The sequence below is a fragment of the Echiichthys vipera genome, assembly GCF_963691815.1.
Source record: "Echiichthys vipera genome assembly, chromosome: 8".
In the NCBI taxonomy this organism is placed as follows: domain Eukaryota; kingdom Metazoa; phylum Chordata; class Actinopteri; order Perciformes; family Trachinidae; genus Echiichthys; species Echiichthys vipera.
This window is the reverse complement of record NC_139833.1, coordinates 12,521,618-12,538,151: the sequence shown is the minus strand read 5'-3', so window position 1 is coordinate 12,538,151 and position 16,534 is coordinate 12,521,618. Positions and strand designations below refer to the sequence as shown.

General features: G+C 42.4%; 1 protein-coding gene across 1 annotated transcript; it reads left to right on the top strand.

Annotated features, from left to right (window-relative positions):
• Positions 1–7,633: 7,633 nt before the first annotated feature.
• On the top strand, positions 7,634–14,371 carry cacng7b (calcium channel, voltage-dependent, gamma subunit 7b; the record flags this gene model as incomplete). Its single annotated transcript, XM_083918754.1, has 5 exons — positions 7,634–7,829; positions 8,280–8,366; positions 9,473–9,613; positions 13,048–13,193; positions 13,922–14,371. 5 exons carry the CDS (start codon positions 7,634–7,636, stop codon positions 14,369–14,371), a joined length of 1,020 nt encoding a protein of 339 aa, XP_083774880.1.
• Between the last annotated feature and the right edge of the window lie 2,163 nt (positions 14,372–16,534).

Sequence of the window (16,534 nt, the reverse complement as noted above, 5' to 3'; positions counted from 1 at the left end):
GCAGAATTTTAGAATGAATTGCTTCGACAGACTTGTTTTCTATAGCTATAGATAATCCAAGAAAATATACCAATTTATTTCAAACCAATTTTACATTTCTTTGATTAGAACGACTGTGTGTTTTGAGAAGCTGTATTGTACACAATTATTACAAATCAAGTTTTCTCATACAGATATACTGTATAAGCAGGCGAGACAAGTCACTTTTGAATTATTTTGCAGTTCAAACACATGAATATAAATGTTTCTTAGCAGGAATATTCCTATCGAATATTACATTCAAACAGTACAGTAATTCAGCCTCAGAGGCACTATAACGTGTCTTCCTAAGTATCTTCTTATTCTATGTGTGTGTTGACACTTTGACAATGATGCAAACTGAGCGAGTAGCCTTTTTTAAATGTATTATTAGACTGTGGTCCTGTGGAAGAGCGCAGTCAGGTTCCTCTGGTCTGGCTCGACCTCTCAGTGTGACGTCACACCGGTGACCTCAGATGAACCAATGAGAAGCTGAAACAACGCATCGGGCACAATGTGACGGTTAATGCAGGCTACCCCCCCCCCTCAGCTCATGCCCACTGTGCCTGACTCTATCGTCACTGGCAGGAAGTCCTCACATCACTGCCACAGTTTGAGCTGCATCATTTTGTTTTATTCACATGATTTATTTTTTCCTCTCTATTATTCTTGTGCAAGCCGTGAGCTTATCAGCATTGCATTATACAGTATCTGTGCTCCTTAATGACATCCTACAACTGCACTGAAATATGTATTTCACAGCTTTTTGCTGTGTAATGACGTACTCGCAGCATTGATTGGGCGTAATTAAAAGCAAGGCTCTCTGGGACTGTTCAATACATGGAAAAATAATAGCAGCGCTGTCATTAAACTGTGTGAGCAGGTCAGGTGGCTGCAAACATCCAATTTAATTATCCCATTTCGGTGCAGTTATCTCACAAACCAGCTGGTTATTTCACACGGACAAATGTTTTTCCTTTAAAGCATATTTATGACTTTTTTGTGTGTACATTCAATGTCAGCATAAAGATAATTAGAAGCATTTATCAGCCAGAGGAGCTGCATGTGTGTGCCCCTTTAATAGCGGCTAACTGTATGAGGTCAGACCCTCTGATCGCCTTAGCTCTGTTTGAGTTGAGGGCAAATGTCACAACACACAATACTTCAGTACAATAGACGCATCATGATATACAATCAATAATATATAATGCAATAGATAATTTATGTATCTGTTAGTTGAGTTAACTCCTGTTTCTTGTCTGCTGGAAAAAGAACATGGAAATAAACTTACTGAAGACACCCTGAAACAAGTCAAGTGTTTAATTTTGTGATGTTGTGCGAAGCTGCTGAGAAACAAACATCCACGGCCTCTCGCTTTGTCTCCTCCTCACGCCTCTCTGTCACGCTCACTCCCTCTCCCTCACTTTCACACATACTCACACTCAAAAGTGCAATCTCAAGCATGTACACACACACACACACACACACACACACACACAGAGGCAGAGAAGATGCTGACCCTTCTATTTACTGTGATACTGTAGTTGTCGAACCAGCAAAACCACCTCTTAGGCATCTCACTTTCACTCCCTCCTCCTTTTTCTGAAGCAGCCTCACAGTCCCACCTCCTCCACCCTTCAGACCCCCCCCCCCCCCACACACACACACACACACGCACACACCTCCCTTCCTCCCTCCCTCCTCCAACCCCTCCAGCATCATGATGGGACTAATATCCCCAAAGAGAACTGAGTTATAACAAGTTGACCTTCACATTAAAATCTCATCAACTTCCTCTCTTCCTCTCTATCTGCCCTTCATCTCCAGGCTTCTTCTTCTATTTGTCTTTTCTGCTGGTGCTGCACTGTAAATGCTTCAATGTATTGTTTTATGTCATTCTCTGTAAACCTTATTGTTGCAGTTTGATATACTGTTCTGTTTTGATGCAAGTATCACATCTTACCTTGTCCTGCACTCTGCATCAATATTATGATATGTTTTGCTCATATTTATTCTCTAATAATGATGCTCAGGCAGTGAAGAGTTTTGTCACATTTTAATTACATACAATACAATTTTTCAAAACACAGCCTGAGGTTCTTTGTCTTGCTATAATTTGATAAAATTTACGTCAATCATGTCAACGGGTGTGACTTTTATGTCTTGATTTGGCAGATGAGGCTCTTTTCTGCAGTCCGAGGTATTTATAACCTACAGTTTCACACTTAAATAAAGTATTTCAAAAAAAACATGTAATGCCACTTCTGAGAAGATAAATCCTCCTTGGTTTGTTTAATGTACACCTGATGATCAACAGCCTGATTTTGAATTCAGCACCACAACCTTTACTCCAACCTTGACAGTATCTGCCTTCGTGTAACTGAACCTCCAGCACTCTCTGGTTGGAGTCGTGTGAGCGGTCCGCGTTCACTATCACTTTGACATGATATCATCCCTCTTCTTCACCACTGCCTCTTCTTCCTCTAGCTTTACTTCTCTGTTCTCTTTCTACCTCGCTTCAATCTCTCGCTCTCACCCTATCCTCTCTCTCGCTCATGCCCTGAGGTCAGAGTGCGCTTTAGACTATTGATATCGTTACTAAAAATATAGGATTCCTCCACCAGCTAGCTAAAAATAGACCAAGGGACACGGACCACAGGAGACAAAGGAGGAGGGGGTGCAAGAGGAGGAAGAAGAAGAGAGAAGAAGAGAGGTTACTAGCTAGCGCAGTTAACTGGTATTCACTTGCACTCATAATGTGAGGCTAAATTAAAGTATATAAGGAGATCTTGGATGATCTATATCTACAGTTTGTTGGATTAAGTTTGCATTAAAGTGAAATTAAACCTTCCTTTATTGGCATAATCATAATTACAGTATAAGCACAGCATTTCCAGAGCATAATGTAATCCTGTACGGTTTGCAATGTGAGTAAAGTGTATTTAAAATTGTAAGAAAGCAGGAAAGAAATGTTTGTGATTAATCAATGAAACTTTAACTGTAAAGCACCTTTCCCACATGTGTGTTTGACATATGACTGACATGCTGACAAGACAAATGGACATAATAAATGAAATGGTGGTAAATGTGGTAATAAAACCATTAAAAATGATTTGCTCATAACTACACTACTAAACAACATACAGTACGCCACATTGTGAAATTACATATTGCATAATACACATTGTAAAGTAGCCTCTAATGAAACACAAATCATTTGAAACGAAATAATGTATAAAAGATAAGATGAGAAATAGTTTAACATGACCCTCCTCCTCCTCCTCCTCCTCCCCCCTCTATCCCTCTCTCTCTATCTCTCTCTCTGTCTCTCTCTCTCTCACACACACACACACACTCTCTCTCTCTCACCCTGTCTTTCTCTCTCTCTCTCTCTCTCTCTCTCTCTCTCTCTCTCTCTCTCTCTCTCTCTCTCTCTCTCTCTCTCTCTCTCCCTCCCTCTCCCTCTCCCACACTTCTCTCCCTCCTGCTCCTGCTATGTCTCTTTCGTAGCCAAAGTAGCTTGCTGAACCAATCCACCGCAGTGCCTGGGACAGATTGAGTGAAAGAGAGAGTGAAGGATTTAGAGGATGGGTAAGGGGGCTTAAGGGAAAACACACAGAAGAGAGAGAGAGAGGGAGAGACCAAACCCCACCAACCAAGCCTCCCTGGTGTGAGGTTTCTTGGCTACTGACGTGTGCGCACGACTCTCGTGGCAGGGTGAGTATTTTTTCCCCTTTTAAAGAACCACAGTTGTGTGTTTATTGGCAGTAATAGTGGCGATGACGCCTTTTCAACCTGACTCAGTCATTTAAGTGTGTGTGTGTGTGTGTGTGTGTGTGTGTGTGTTTGTGTGCGTGTGTGTGTGTGATGACAGCTGTGAAAAGCGCAGCATTCATAACGTGTCCTCATATCGTGTTAGCGTAAAGACAGACGCTCATCTTTCACTTGAGATATCACAGTTAATGTTACCTGGGAGCCGAATCGTTCAACAGCTCTTGATTTTTTATTCTCTCCACCCATTTCATCCCAATTGTGTGTGTGTGTGTGCGTGTGTGTGTGTGTGTGTGTGTGTGTGTGTGTGTGTGTGTGTGTGTGTATGTGCTTGCGTGCGTGCGCGTGCAAGTCGCTCACATGTTCCCTGCTCTGTTTATCATCTCCAAACTCCGCGTGTGAGTGTGTGTGGACAGCAGAGGGGGCTTTCTAAACAACCCTATGCGCACATCGCTGCCTCTCAGTCAGCCCTCCCCTCCCGTGCCAGGAGGATACAGACCCCGCTTCGCATTCACGTATAGTTTTTTGTTTTTTTTTTTACAGGAAAATAATGATGTTTTTAACTATCCCCGCTCGGCTCTACGTGGAAAAAATGGTGCGAGTTTCAGAGTGTGGCTGCGCAGCTGAAATGCTCTGAGAAAATCATGAGCAAGCTCCCCATTGAGTCACGATATCTGCGTTTGGTCGTTATGAAGTCATTTTTTTTTCTTTGCTCGCACTGAGTGATTTCATCCTCCTCTCGGGCTGATTTTTTATTCATTTTTAAAATATTTTTTTTTTGAGACGCGCTGCACAGTCACGGTTGGTTAGTTTAGCACAGGTGTAGGCGCGTCCTCGCCGTGCGCGTCCATGTTGGCTCCTTCCATTTTTTGGGCCAAGGTCTTTCCCCGTGTTAACCTATATATCTGCTACATGCTGGTGCTGCTCCTGCCTTAAAAATACTCTCCCACCTAACTATAGTTTCATCGTCCCCTCTCTCAACTCCTCCTCTTTCTCTTGGTGTCTTTCTTCCTCTGTGAGCTTAGAGGTGATGTCTGTCTGTAGATTGTGACAGATTAGAGAGAATTAAACCCTTTGTCCCCCCTTGTGGCTCCTATCTAACCATTTCAATTGGCTCATTTCTTTCTGGGTGAGGGAGCTGAGGGGCCTGTCTCTGAGTGCTAAAATGGGATTGTTATCACAAATCTAACAGGGAGTTTTCAATGGCTATTTCTCCAAAAAGCTGCAGCAGCTCTTTAGAGGATTTTTTTGGGGGGGAGTGATGTGGTCACAATACATGGTCGGCAAAGCGGTGAATGTGTGTTTGTATGTGTATTTTGTGTCAGTAGGATGTATTTCACGTGTTTTCAGTTTGATGGTGCAGTCTATTGAGAGAGAGAGAGAGAGAGAGAGAGAGAGAGAGAGAGAGAGAGAGAGAGAGAGAGAGAGAGAGAGAGAGAGAGAGAGAGAGAGAGAGAGAGAGAGAGATGAGGGCGCTGTCCGTGGTGCTGCACAAGTCTGGAAGAGCCACTCAGGCACATCTACTCGTTTCTGCTGGGTTGCAACTCAGATTGATTCTCACTCATTCCTGACCACTCTGGCACACCCTTTCAACTGCTGGTTAGGTGTGATAGTTCATTCCAGCACCTCTCTGTCGGGTTATTTTTGATTATACGGAGAATATCTTGAACTCTTTCAGTAACAACGGCGCAAACTCTTGTCCACAAGTGTCAGGCAGCAGCAGTGGCCACTTCTGTATCTGCTATACGATACACAACATGGGATAAAAGAAGCGTCGGTGTGAATTCATACAAATCTTCAGTCGAAACCTTCTGTTTCATATAGATGCATCCTGCCATTTGTAAATCGGTTGCTTTTGTATTTTGTTCGCCATGATTTTCCATCTTTTATCTGTTCTGTTTGACTGAATTGTTAGTGGCTGATCACACTTTCCCCCCTCACATCTGTCCGTCCCATCAGTAACTCACTCTGTGCTTCACTGCTTCTTTCAGTCACAACATGCACAAACTTGTCTTTCCTCAGAGGATTGCTCTGAAGCTTTACTACTAGCCAGCTCGGTTCTTACACTAACAAAAGAAGCTCCATTCATCCCCAGTGCTGCATAGAAAGTGAAGCAACCTCTATAGTGTTCATGTCTCACACAATGGCTGTCCAGATAAGATGAGGCCGAGCTTAATCTTTAAAAGTTTATTCCCCAGCAGAACGACTGTATCTTTTATAACTCTGCTCTTCAGAGACTCAATGGTTTGTCATACAAAGAAAGACCAGACGAATAAAATGGGTATCATGTTTAAGAAAATTATCATGGCATTCATTTTCTGTCATCACAGACCTCTTAAGAGCCTGATGAATGGTCAGTTGAATTAATTAGTCGGCCTAAACATGATGTATTACACCCTGTCTGTTCGACTGCATGTTATGTGTATAGTAAGACGCAGGTGATGATTTACAGAGAAACTACAAAAAGGAATCTGGTCAGCTGCAGCACTGTGAACATTTTATGACTGACAGTCAAACCAGGCAGGCCACAAGTATGCAAATAACAGCTCAGCACAACAGTGATGTGCGAGGGGAACGCTCAAACACATCTTTTCAAACCTTGAAGCAGCAGCTGTTACATCAGCAGAAGAACATGCCTGATTTCACTCCTGTCAGCTACAAAAAGGTGCAGCTTACAGGACAAGAGAGGAGTGGAAAACATTTCCTGTTGCAACAAACATCATTTATTTTGTGACAGTAAGGGTCAGACGCTTGGTGTAAAAGCTCCATTATGCCTGTTCTGTAAACAGTATGTGTAATAAGGTCGGGAAAGTTTTCCTGGCCCGACTGTTGCAGTTGTGACTGGCTGAGCTGAGTGTCAGTGTGTGTTTTCACCTGGTTGCAGAGCAGGTGCATTGCTTCTTCCCCATAATTGGTCTCTTCCAGCCAGTTCTTCCAGTGTCACATTTCATTTAAAGTCACATAAGTGTACTTTAATGACTTGCACAGTCTATGAGATACAATGTGATACTTACAACAGCCATGCACTCACTGAGAGATGCTACCATCCTTGAGCAAGCTCCTAGTGAATGAACTAAAGGTGGTCCAGTAATGTTATAGTAATTATCCTCTTATTGTAACACACAATACACAACAATACAATACACAACAATACAATACACAACAATTCAGTTGCTGAATAACTAAGCAAAGTGATAACACCAGCCCCTCTCTGTGTTTTTCACATGCATTCTCCGTAGTGAATAGGGGTCCAAATTAAGCAGAGGACCGTGGCTGAACAATCACACACACACACACACACACACACACACACACACACACAAACAAACTCATAAATTCATACAGACAGCAAGCTCAGAGGATTTGCAGTGAAGTCTTTCCCAGTCAACCAGAACTAAGCCACAGAAAGATCACGTGTGAGTCACACAGGACCTCTCCTTCCTGTCCTGTGTGTGTGTGTGTGTGCGTGTGCGTGTGCGTGTGCGTGTGCGTGTGCGTGTGTGTGTGCGTGTGTGTTTTACTATGTATCTTTCTTTTTTTAAGTCCTAAGTTCAGTGGTTCACCTTGAAGTCATCATCTGTTGCACTAACCGCTCTTTGACCTTTAACAGGATTGGTTGACACCGGATGTGTCACGATCTCATCTTAAGCTATAACAAGGCGAGACAGGAAGATAGCCGCTAGCTTTTTGCATGTGTGCACATTCCATGTCTGTCTCAGTGTTTCCCCCTCCGTTCCTAATGGCCTCCCTCCACTACCCTGTCCAAAATGTACGTACATTTGTGTATTGTTTTTTTCCCTCCTCTCCTCTTAACACCCTTTCCCTCTTTCGTTCTGCCATCCAGATGAGTTCGTGCAGCAGCCGTGCGTTGACCATCCTGTCCACAGTGTTCGGAGCCTGCGGGCTGCTGCTGGTGGGGGTGGCAGTGTCCACAGATTACTGGCTAATCATGGTGGAGGGCATCATCCTGCAGACGAACCAGAGCATGGAGGTGAAGATGGCGCTGCATTCAGGCCTATGGAGAGTTTGCTTCGTGGCTGGTAGGAAGATACAAAATCATGTTTGAATATTCACATTCAAAAATGAAAAGGGTGGCTGCAGAATACTGCACACACACACACACACACACACACACACACACACACACACACACACACACACACACACACACACACACACACACACACACACACACACTCACACACCATCCAAGCAATGGTGCTATGTATGTGTGCATATGTCCACATCATCACAATGAAGACTAAAGCAGCAGTGTGGAGAGCAGTGAGGGGAGGAAAGAGAGAAAGCAAGCTTCTGGACTCCAGAATCATATCTGTCACAAAACATGATCGTTACCTGTGAGCAGGACTGCAGACACTCACATGCTTGTTTTGTTTTTGTTTTGTTTCCTCATGCATCACTGACTGACTTTGATCCTAAAAGCAAACCCCAACATTTTCCTTTGTGTGTGTGTGTGTGTTTCCTCTCAGGAGCGGAGAACGGGAGATGTGTTGCGTCGGAGTACTTCACTGAACCCGATATCGAGATCACCACTGAAAACACTGCAAATATCCTCAGTGAGTAAAACACGGAGCCCAGTGACATTACACATATCTTCTGGACGAGAGGGACTGCAGAGTCCCCCTGCTGATTGATCGTAGGTACTAAAATATGAACAGAATATTGAGCTATTGGTGGATTGACAGATAATTAAAGTATTTTGATGAAATTGAAAGAAAAACTCCCAACTATTCTCTTATTGCAGCTTCACGACTGTGAGGATTTGATGTTTAAATCACAGCAAACGTGTTATCTTTGAGTTAAGATGTGGATCGGACAAAATTAGATATTTGAAGGCACCACTTTGGGCTCAAGCAAACTGTTGTGGAGATTTGGACACTGATTTACAATTGATTAAGAAAATCATCCACAGATTAATCGGTGAGAGTCATTTAGCAGTGTTTCTTCTCTAACAATACATTCAAGTGATTTAGAAATCCGCATATACGAAGATGTTTGAAAGTGATTTACCAGGTGAAAGTCAACATAAATTGAAATAGAAAATGAAAAATGTAAGTGTTCTTTCATACAGATGTGTTCATTAATACAGAAAACAACAAACAAACAAAGATTTGTTATCTTAAAGTTCCAAGACATTATTTCAAAATTGATTCTAAAAAATAAAAATCATTTTCACATCAATAGTTGTGATTAGTTCATCATCACATTTCATCATTGCTGTTTTGAATAGTACGGTAAATTGATAAAGTAATAACGGAAAAGCTGAAATTCATCCATGTTTTTTGTAACATACAGATTTACAACCATGGTGCTGGGTTTTGTTGTAACCTAAAAGCAACAGTCTAAGTCTATAATGTTGCAAAGTTGCAAAGCAACATTATGCATCATAACTCTGCTTCCCGTGGTTAAAAAGCAATTAGACACTTCCCCAAATTAAATCACTGTAAAAAAAAAAGAATATAAAAAAAAAAAGAATAAAACATAATCCCTGTTTTAGTGTTGAAAGTCACGGCATCTCCACAACAACAGAGCATACTGAGGCATATTCCTGTCTCTGACTGTATTAACTTATACTTTCAAGCTCCGGAAACTTTAATATCCAGCAGTTTAAGGACACATTACATCAGCTTTGTTTAACACCTGTGACCTCTCCTTTTCACAGAGATGGTGCGGACGGCCACGCCCTTCCCGATGGTGTCGCTGCTCTTCGTCTTCACGGCCTTCGTCATCAGTAACATCGGACACATCCGGCCTCAGCGCACCATCCTGGCCTTTGTGTCCGGCATCTTCTTCATCCTCTCAGGTGTGAGCCATTACTCATGTCCCGCTGTCAACACACCTTGGCTCTGTGATTGATTACAGCAGCCTGGTGTGTCCTGTGTCACACTCCATCACGGCTCTATTTTTAGTGTATGATGCAGGTGTGTAGGCTGTCATCAGGAAAGGTGACTAGATTAGTTTTTTTAAGACAGCAAGGTGACAGTTTCCTGCTCTACTAACTTTGCATTACTTCGGAATTAAGCAGGCTTTACGTGAGAAATTATGAGGGACTGTGACAATTCTTGAAACACGTGCAATATTCCCACAGTGTCATGAGCGACTTGATTTTCTGCATTAACCTTCTTGAACAGCAGGTGGCTGTAATGCTCCCATTTCTTGTTCTCTGTGTGTGTGAAGACTGTCAGCAGCCAAAATTTGAGCTCATGTTCTCTGAAGGGCTGTTTCACTTGACATGTTTGAGAAGGAAGCAGCGCTGCAGAGCTCAGAGGAGCATCAAACGGGGGCTGCCGCAACAGCTCCTGACTTTTACCGCGTCAGGGACTTGCTGGTAAAGGGTGTTTCAGAATAATAGGCGTTATGTAACAGGGGGAGGTTATGTAATGTTTATAGCCTGTGCTGAAAGTGTCGCAGTGTTTCACTTTATGAGGTATTTTGATAATAGGGTGATAATAAGGGGCAAGTGCATCAAATTGCTTTTCAGCGGTTAGATATTGTGCTGCACTAAGCCTCTCTCTCCCTAAATCCTGCCTTCCTCCTGCCTCCCTTACTCACCCCTCCTTCCTCTGCCTTCCTCCTCCTCTTGTTCACCCAGCCTCTCAGTTTCCTTTGCTTTTCTGCCCCCCCTCTCAGCTGCTCTCCTATTTCCTCTTATTTCCTACTCACTCCTCCATTCAGAGGATATTCATTCAGTATTCTGAGTCACGGTGGATGTGGTGGTGAACCACTGAGTGAGTTGTGCCTTTTCTGCTGGCATCACTGACATAGTGGTCTGGTAAATATTGTATATATATTGTTTGGGACGGTCATGTTCTGGTTATTACTGTAGAACTCATAAAACCAGCATGGAGCACAGCTGTTCAAGATATTGCTCTCTTTCCATCACAGAGAATCCATCACATCCTGCATATGCATGTATACTTGCAGACACATAATTTATCTCTATTTCCTCTTTCTTTTATGTCACACACGTGCACATCCCCCCCCCCACCCCCCCACCCCCCGATGTCCAAGTGCACATGCATGTTTTCCTCAATTTTCTTGTGTTACTTATTTAGATAAAGATGTACTTCCACTGCAAGATTGACAGCAGCATGGTTTCTGCATTTTCCGTGCTTTTCCATTTTAAATCGACAACACAACCTTTTAAACTTGCTGTTTAAGGCAAAGGACTAGACCGGTGTACATTTGAATTTTACAGCGAAAGCTAAAAATACTCATATTCACTGCTTACAGCGAGCAGCTTTCTTTGAATATTGATTCCTCGATGTTGGCCATATGTTGTATCTCATGCATTTAACATTTCTGAGGCAGAGTGGAGAGCATGTGAGTGTTCTCAGAGGACAGGGTTTTAATGTTGTATGTGTTGCTTGTGGGTTAAAGGGGTCATTGAAAGCCTATTCTGGTTTTTCATGCAGTGATTATTCTCGATGAGTCCTGTAACACGGTGAAGTTTACAGTGCAAGCTGCGTGTAGCTTCTTTTATGGTCTTAAAAACTTTGTCAAGCCACTTTCACATTTCTCTCCTTCAATGTCTGGCTCTCTCTTTTTTTTAAAAACATATCTTTATTCTAATTTTTAGGAAGAACCAAACTATAAATGTACAAGACCAGTCAGTAATCAAAATATGTGACAGTTAAATTAAAAGTTCTCTGTTTCTGGGCTAAGTAGTGGAAAGAAAATAGTTTAGTTTGAAGGGAAATCTGCTCCGAGAAATTACATGGTGTTAATGAGAAAAGTATGCCACCTGAATTATAATGTTAATCACCATAATGAGAAAATGTTTAAATGAGCATCTTTTGACCCGATGAGGATGGTATTGGGATCATAATGTCAATCTACTTAAATAAATGGATTTGTAGTTTGAATAGCACACGGGAGAAGTTAGCATAGAGGGCTTTCTTTTGCTGAACTTAACCAAGTAGTGTTGCTGCCTAAATACTTCCGCAGCAGAACCAGAGCGTTTATGTGCTTTCTGTCAGAAAGCCCTGAAGGCAAACTCCTGTGTGTGTGTGTGTGTGTGTGTGTGTGTGTGTGTGTGTGTGTGTGTGTGTGTGTGTGTGTGTGTGTGTGTGTGTGTGTGTGTGTGTGTGTGTGTGTGTGTGTGTGTGTGTGTGTGTGTGTGTGTGTGTGAGAACGCCCCTTCTCTTCAAAGAATTTACATGCCAACTCACAAATTGTTTATTCAGAACGTATTGGCAAAACGCTCACTGACATTTCCAAATTTTGTTTGTTTTTCCTTGCAAAATCCTGCAATACAACATCCACTCATAGCAAATACAGCATTATTGAACTTGTTTTAGGGTTATATTTTATATCTTATTTTAAGAGGACGTGGGATACAAAAAGAGGAGAAAGGCAGCCTTACAATCAAGGGTCAAACATATCAAGTTTGTTTTTTGTAAAATAGCTCATCTTTTCTCTGGGAAATTCTTTTTTACAAAAAGAAAAAAAGAAAACATGCCTTTATCAGGCAGAGGAAAATCACTTTTCACTCTTTTTGTTGTTATTGTTTTAACAAGGCATTTCCAATCCTGCTCCTGGAGGGCGGCTGCCCTGCATACTTTAGGTTTCTCCCTGCACCAACACACCTGAGTCTTATGCTCTGCTTGTTACCAAGCTTCAGCTGCTCGTTCTCAAGCAACAGAAGCTTGTCACAGGTTTGATAATCATTAGACTCAGCTGTGGTTCAGCAGGGAGAAACCTAAAAACATGCAGGGCAGCGGCCCCCCAAAACCAACACACACACACAGGCCTCAAGTATGCACACATGCACAAACAGGTCCTAAATACATGTATGAATGGAGAGATGTTAGAGCCCCATGAGAAGCGCAGTTTTGGGGTTCGGTGCCTTGCTCAAGGGTACCTCGGCAGTGCACAGGGGGTGAAATGGGGCAAAAAATAAATCTTTTCATCTGTACAGGTCCTTAATCTTTATATCTTTATATATCATTATAACACACACACACACACACACACACACACACACACACACACACACACACACACACACACACACACACACACACACACACACACACTAGCTCTGGCCTCTCTCCCATCTCTTTATTAATGTTAACATTTTGGAGGCTAATTGCTTGGTGTGGTCACTCCACATCCCATCGCTTGCTCTCTCCTTGCCATACTGGTGCAGCTATCTGGATTGCCATATAATGACCTCCTCGCTCTCCTTCTCTTTCTCTGTCTGACTCACTGTGACTGTTAATGTGCTGTGTGCAGGCCTCAGTCTGGTGGTCGGCCTGGTGCTCTACATCTCCAGTATTAATGATGAGGTGATGAACCGGCCCAGGGAGCCCGAACAGTTTTTCAACTACCACTATGGCTGGTCCTTCGCCTTCGCTGCCTCGTCCTTCTTACTCAAAGAGGTCGGTCTGGGCTGTATGTGTGTTTGTGTGTATAAAAATATGAGAAAGAGTGTGAGAGAATGCATGTACTGTATGTGTTTGCATTCACATGTATTATTCATTTCTATATCTTTTCATTTCCTGGAGTATTGCATGCCGAGTGTGCCACTGGTTTGTGTGTGTGAGCGTGTGTGTGTGTGTGTGTGTGTGTGTGTGTGTGTGTGTGTGTGTGTGTGGGTTCATGTGGGTTCATGTGTGCATCCATGCGTGGTGAGGTTTCATGTGCATCTCATCTCATCTTCCCACCTCTCTTTTCACCCCGCTCCTCCTGCCTCTTTCCCATCATCGGCAGCAGCACTGCCCATAATGTGGTGCAGTGAACACTTACCTCCTCCCCTCCTCTCTCCTCTCCTTTCTTCCCATCTGTTCTCCACACCCTTGTCTCCTTCTTTTGCCTTTCTTTCTCTCATAATCTGTTTTTTATGAGCTTAAAAGAATTTAAAGCGTACCCTCATCTTTCTGAATCCAAAGCATACACTTACGTCTCTCTGCTGTGTACGTTCCCTTTAAAGCTACTTGCCTGTCAATCACTTTCAATCTAATTTCCCCAGTCATCATTTGTTACTATATCTTTGAATTGTATTTGTCTCTGAACTCAGTTTATTTATGCAGCAAGTCCCTCTCTCCCCGTAGCATCTTATCATCTGCTCATCTCTTCCTGCTTCCTCTTTTTTCACCCCCTGTCTCAGGGGGCCGGGGTGATGTCAGTCTATCTGTTTATGAAGCGCTACGCTGAGGAAGAGATGTACCGCCCCCATCCTGCTCTTTACCACCCCCGCCTGTCTGAGAGCAGCGACTACAGCGGCCAGTACCTCCACCCAGAATCCTCCTGGCCTCCACCGAAGCGAGGCCGCAGCACCTCCATAGCCTCCAGTGACATCTCCATCCAGCTCAACCAGGCACCCCCGCCACCACCCAAAAGCAGCCTCCAAGGGCAGGGCAGCCCGCCTTCTGGATCGTCTTCTGCTGGGAGCTACCAAATGCCCCCGCAGTCTGCTGGCTACCCCTCCTCGCACACCCTCACCAGGTCCCACTCCTCACATCCCCAAGGCCAGGCTCTTCCCATGGCCATGCCTCCATCGCCCGTGCCTCCTCCTCATTATCACACACACATGCACATGAGCGCCTCCCCCTGTTAGGAAGAGGGAGAGCTGGGGGGATCAGGAGAGACACTGACTCTTCATAATCACGTATACTGTACATTTAGATGTGGATGAGAGTAAATGCTGAGCTTGGAGCACAGATCATTTAAGACGAAGTGGAGGGAGAGGTGATCAAACATAAATAAAATGTAGCTTTGGAACATTGTGAACCAAGGAGAAAGGAAGTGTTGAAGATTGAAGGAAAGATTTAACAGGATTGTGGAGGTTTGACAGAAACTGTGATGGACAGAGAAAAATTAAGAAGGGAGCTGAGTGGAAAAGAAAAAAAGGAATTCAGTTTGTCATGATGGAAAAAGGGAAAACGTGTTTCCTAGAAAGACTGTAGAGGTTAGGTTGAGTGACAGAGGAGGTATAGGGGGAGGGAGAGTGAGGCAGTGAGAGCAAGGAGCTGCAGTATAACGTGAAGATACTGCAGTGCTGCAGGAAATTTGTATGCACTTGGAAATGTACGATGCAAAACACTGATCACAAATACTGAGGATGCACATAGTTTTATACATAATTATTCATACAACAGTCATAGAAAATACATGGACTATGTACCTTTTTACCAAAAGGTAAATGTGGTCAAATATATTCTTGTCTTCTCTGAATTTCTAACATCATAAATTCAGTTTCATAACTCACAATGTCAAAGTAGAAGTATTAATATTATTAATTAAAAACGATTAGTTAAAAATAGAGTAATTCTGAAATGAGAACACTGTATGTGAATGTTGTTAATCTTTGTAAAAAAAAATACAGACAAGTGGATGATGTTCTGAAATATCATAAGGAGAAATCTACTATGTTTTACATATTTGTTTAAGATACAAATTTATAAACTTCTTGTACATAAGATTGCACACAGGGACTTCTATTATAGCTGTTGTAAATTATGAATGAAGCTTTGGCACAAGTCACATCAAGAAATGTCTCATTCAGACTCATTGTGCTTTGGATGAAGACTGCTACAGGCGCACCACAACCAACTAAGCACCCGCTGGATGCAGCGCACGCTGGTTTGAAGGAGGAACCACTCAACACTGATACGGTGGTCTGATGCCCTCTACTGGCCACTGTTCTGCACTAACCCTGGATCAGATTTTGGGCCCAGGTCACTACTTTTTCATACACTCTTCCTTCCTCACTGACCTGCACTGTGTGTCAGCTGATGTGGCGCAGATGAGTTAGACTGAAGCTGTTACTGTGATTGACAGGAGCAACGAGACCTGCCGTTTTGAACTGCACATGGATCAAGATTTATGCTTTAACTACTGGTTAGGACTATTTTTTAAAAGCTTCAATGCTGTTTATATATCTGGAAAACTCACATGATGAAAGTATTCATTACATTTGCACTTACTGCTCAATGGACAACACCGCTGTTTGTGAAACGCAGGTCCTCGGTACATAGACAGAGACAGCTGCTTTATTAAAACATTTTAATAATTCATTTGTGACATCAGGCCAAAGGTTTTTAGAGTACCTGAAAAAAATATGTTTTGAGCTCTCTTGTAACTAATACCACTAAAGCTTTTATTCATTATCGGTTCATCTGCAGATTGTTTTTTCTATTTAACACCTATGAAATGTAAGAATTAGTGACAAATTGTAATTATGTCAACAAACTGTCTAAAACCAAAAGTTTTTCTTCCATAAACAAAGAAACTTGTCAAATTATCCAGCATGTGTTTGACATTTTGCTTGGAAAATGACTCAATTTATTAATCTATTATCCAAAATAGTGCTGGTTTCTTTTTGTTGATGGACTAATTGATCAGGTAGCATTTTCAGATAATTCCACATGGGTCAGGGTAGTTCTTCCTCCAACGTGTAACTGTCTGCGTAGGACGTTATAGGATGTTTCAGTCCATTTTGCCATGCACTTGAACCAAATACGGTTATATTAGGTGTTTTTTTGTAGTAGTAATAATATATTTTCAGATGCTCTAGAGCCTTAATGATCAGATCAATTTGCTCTTAAATACAGTACAGTATCTCAAAGATGCAAAGCAGGACCTGTGTATCAAAAACAGTTGCATTTTTTATTTAGAATAGTTGATTTAATTTCTTTGTTTTTAAGGCACATCATGTATGTCAATACGAGACATGAGAATTACACCACCGCGCCATTGTGTAATGGCTGGTTTTCATTAT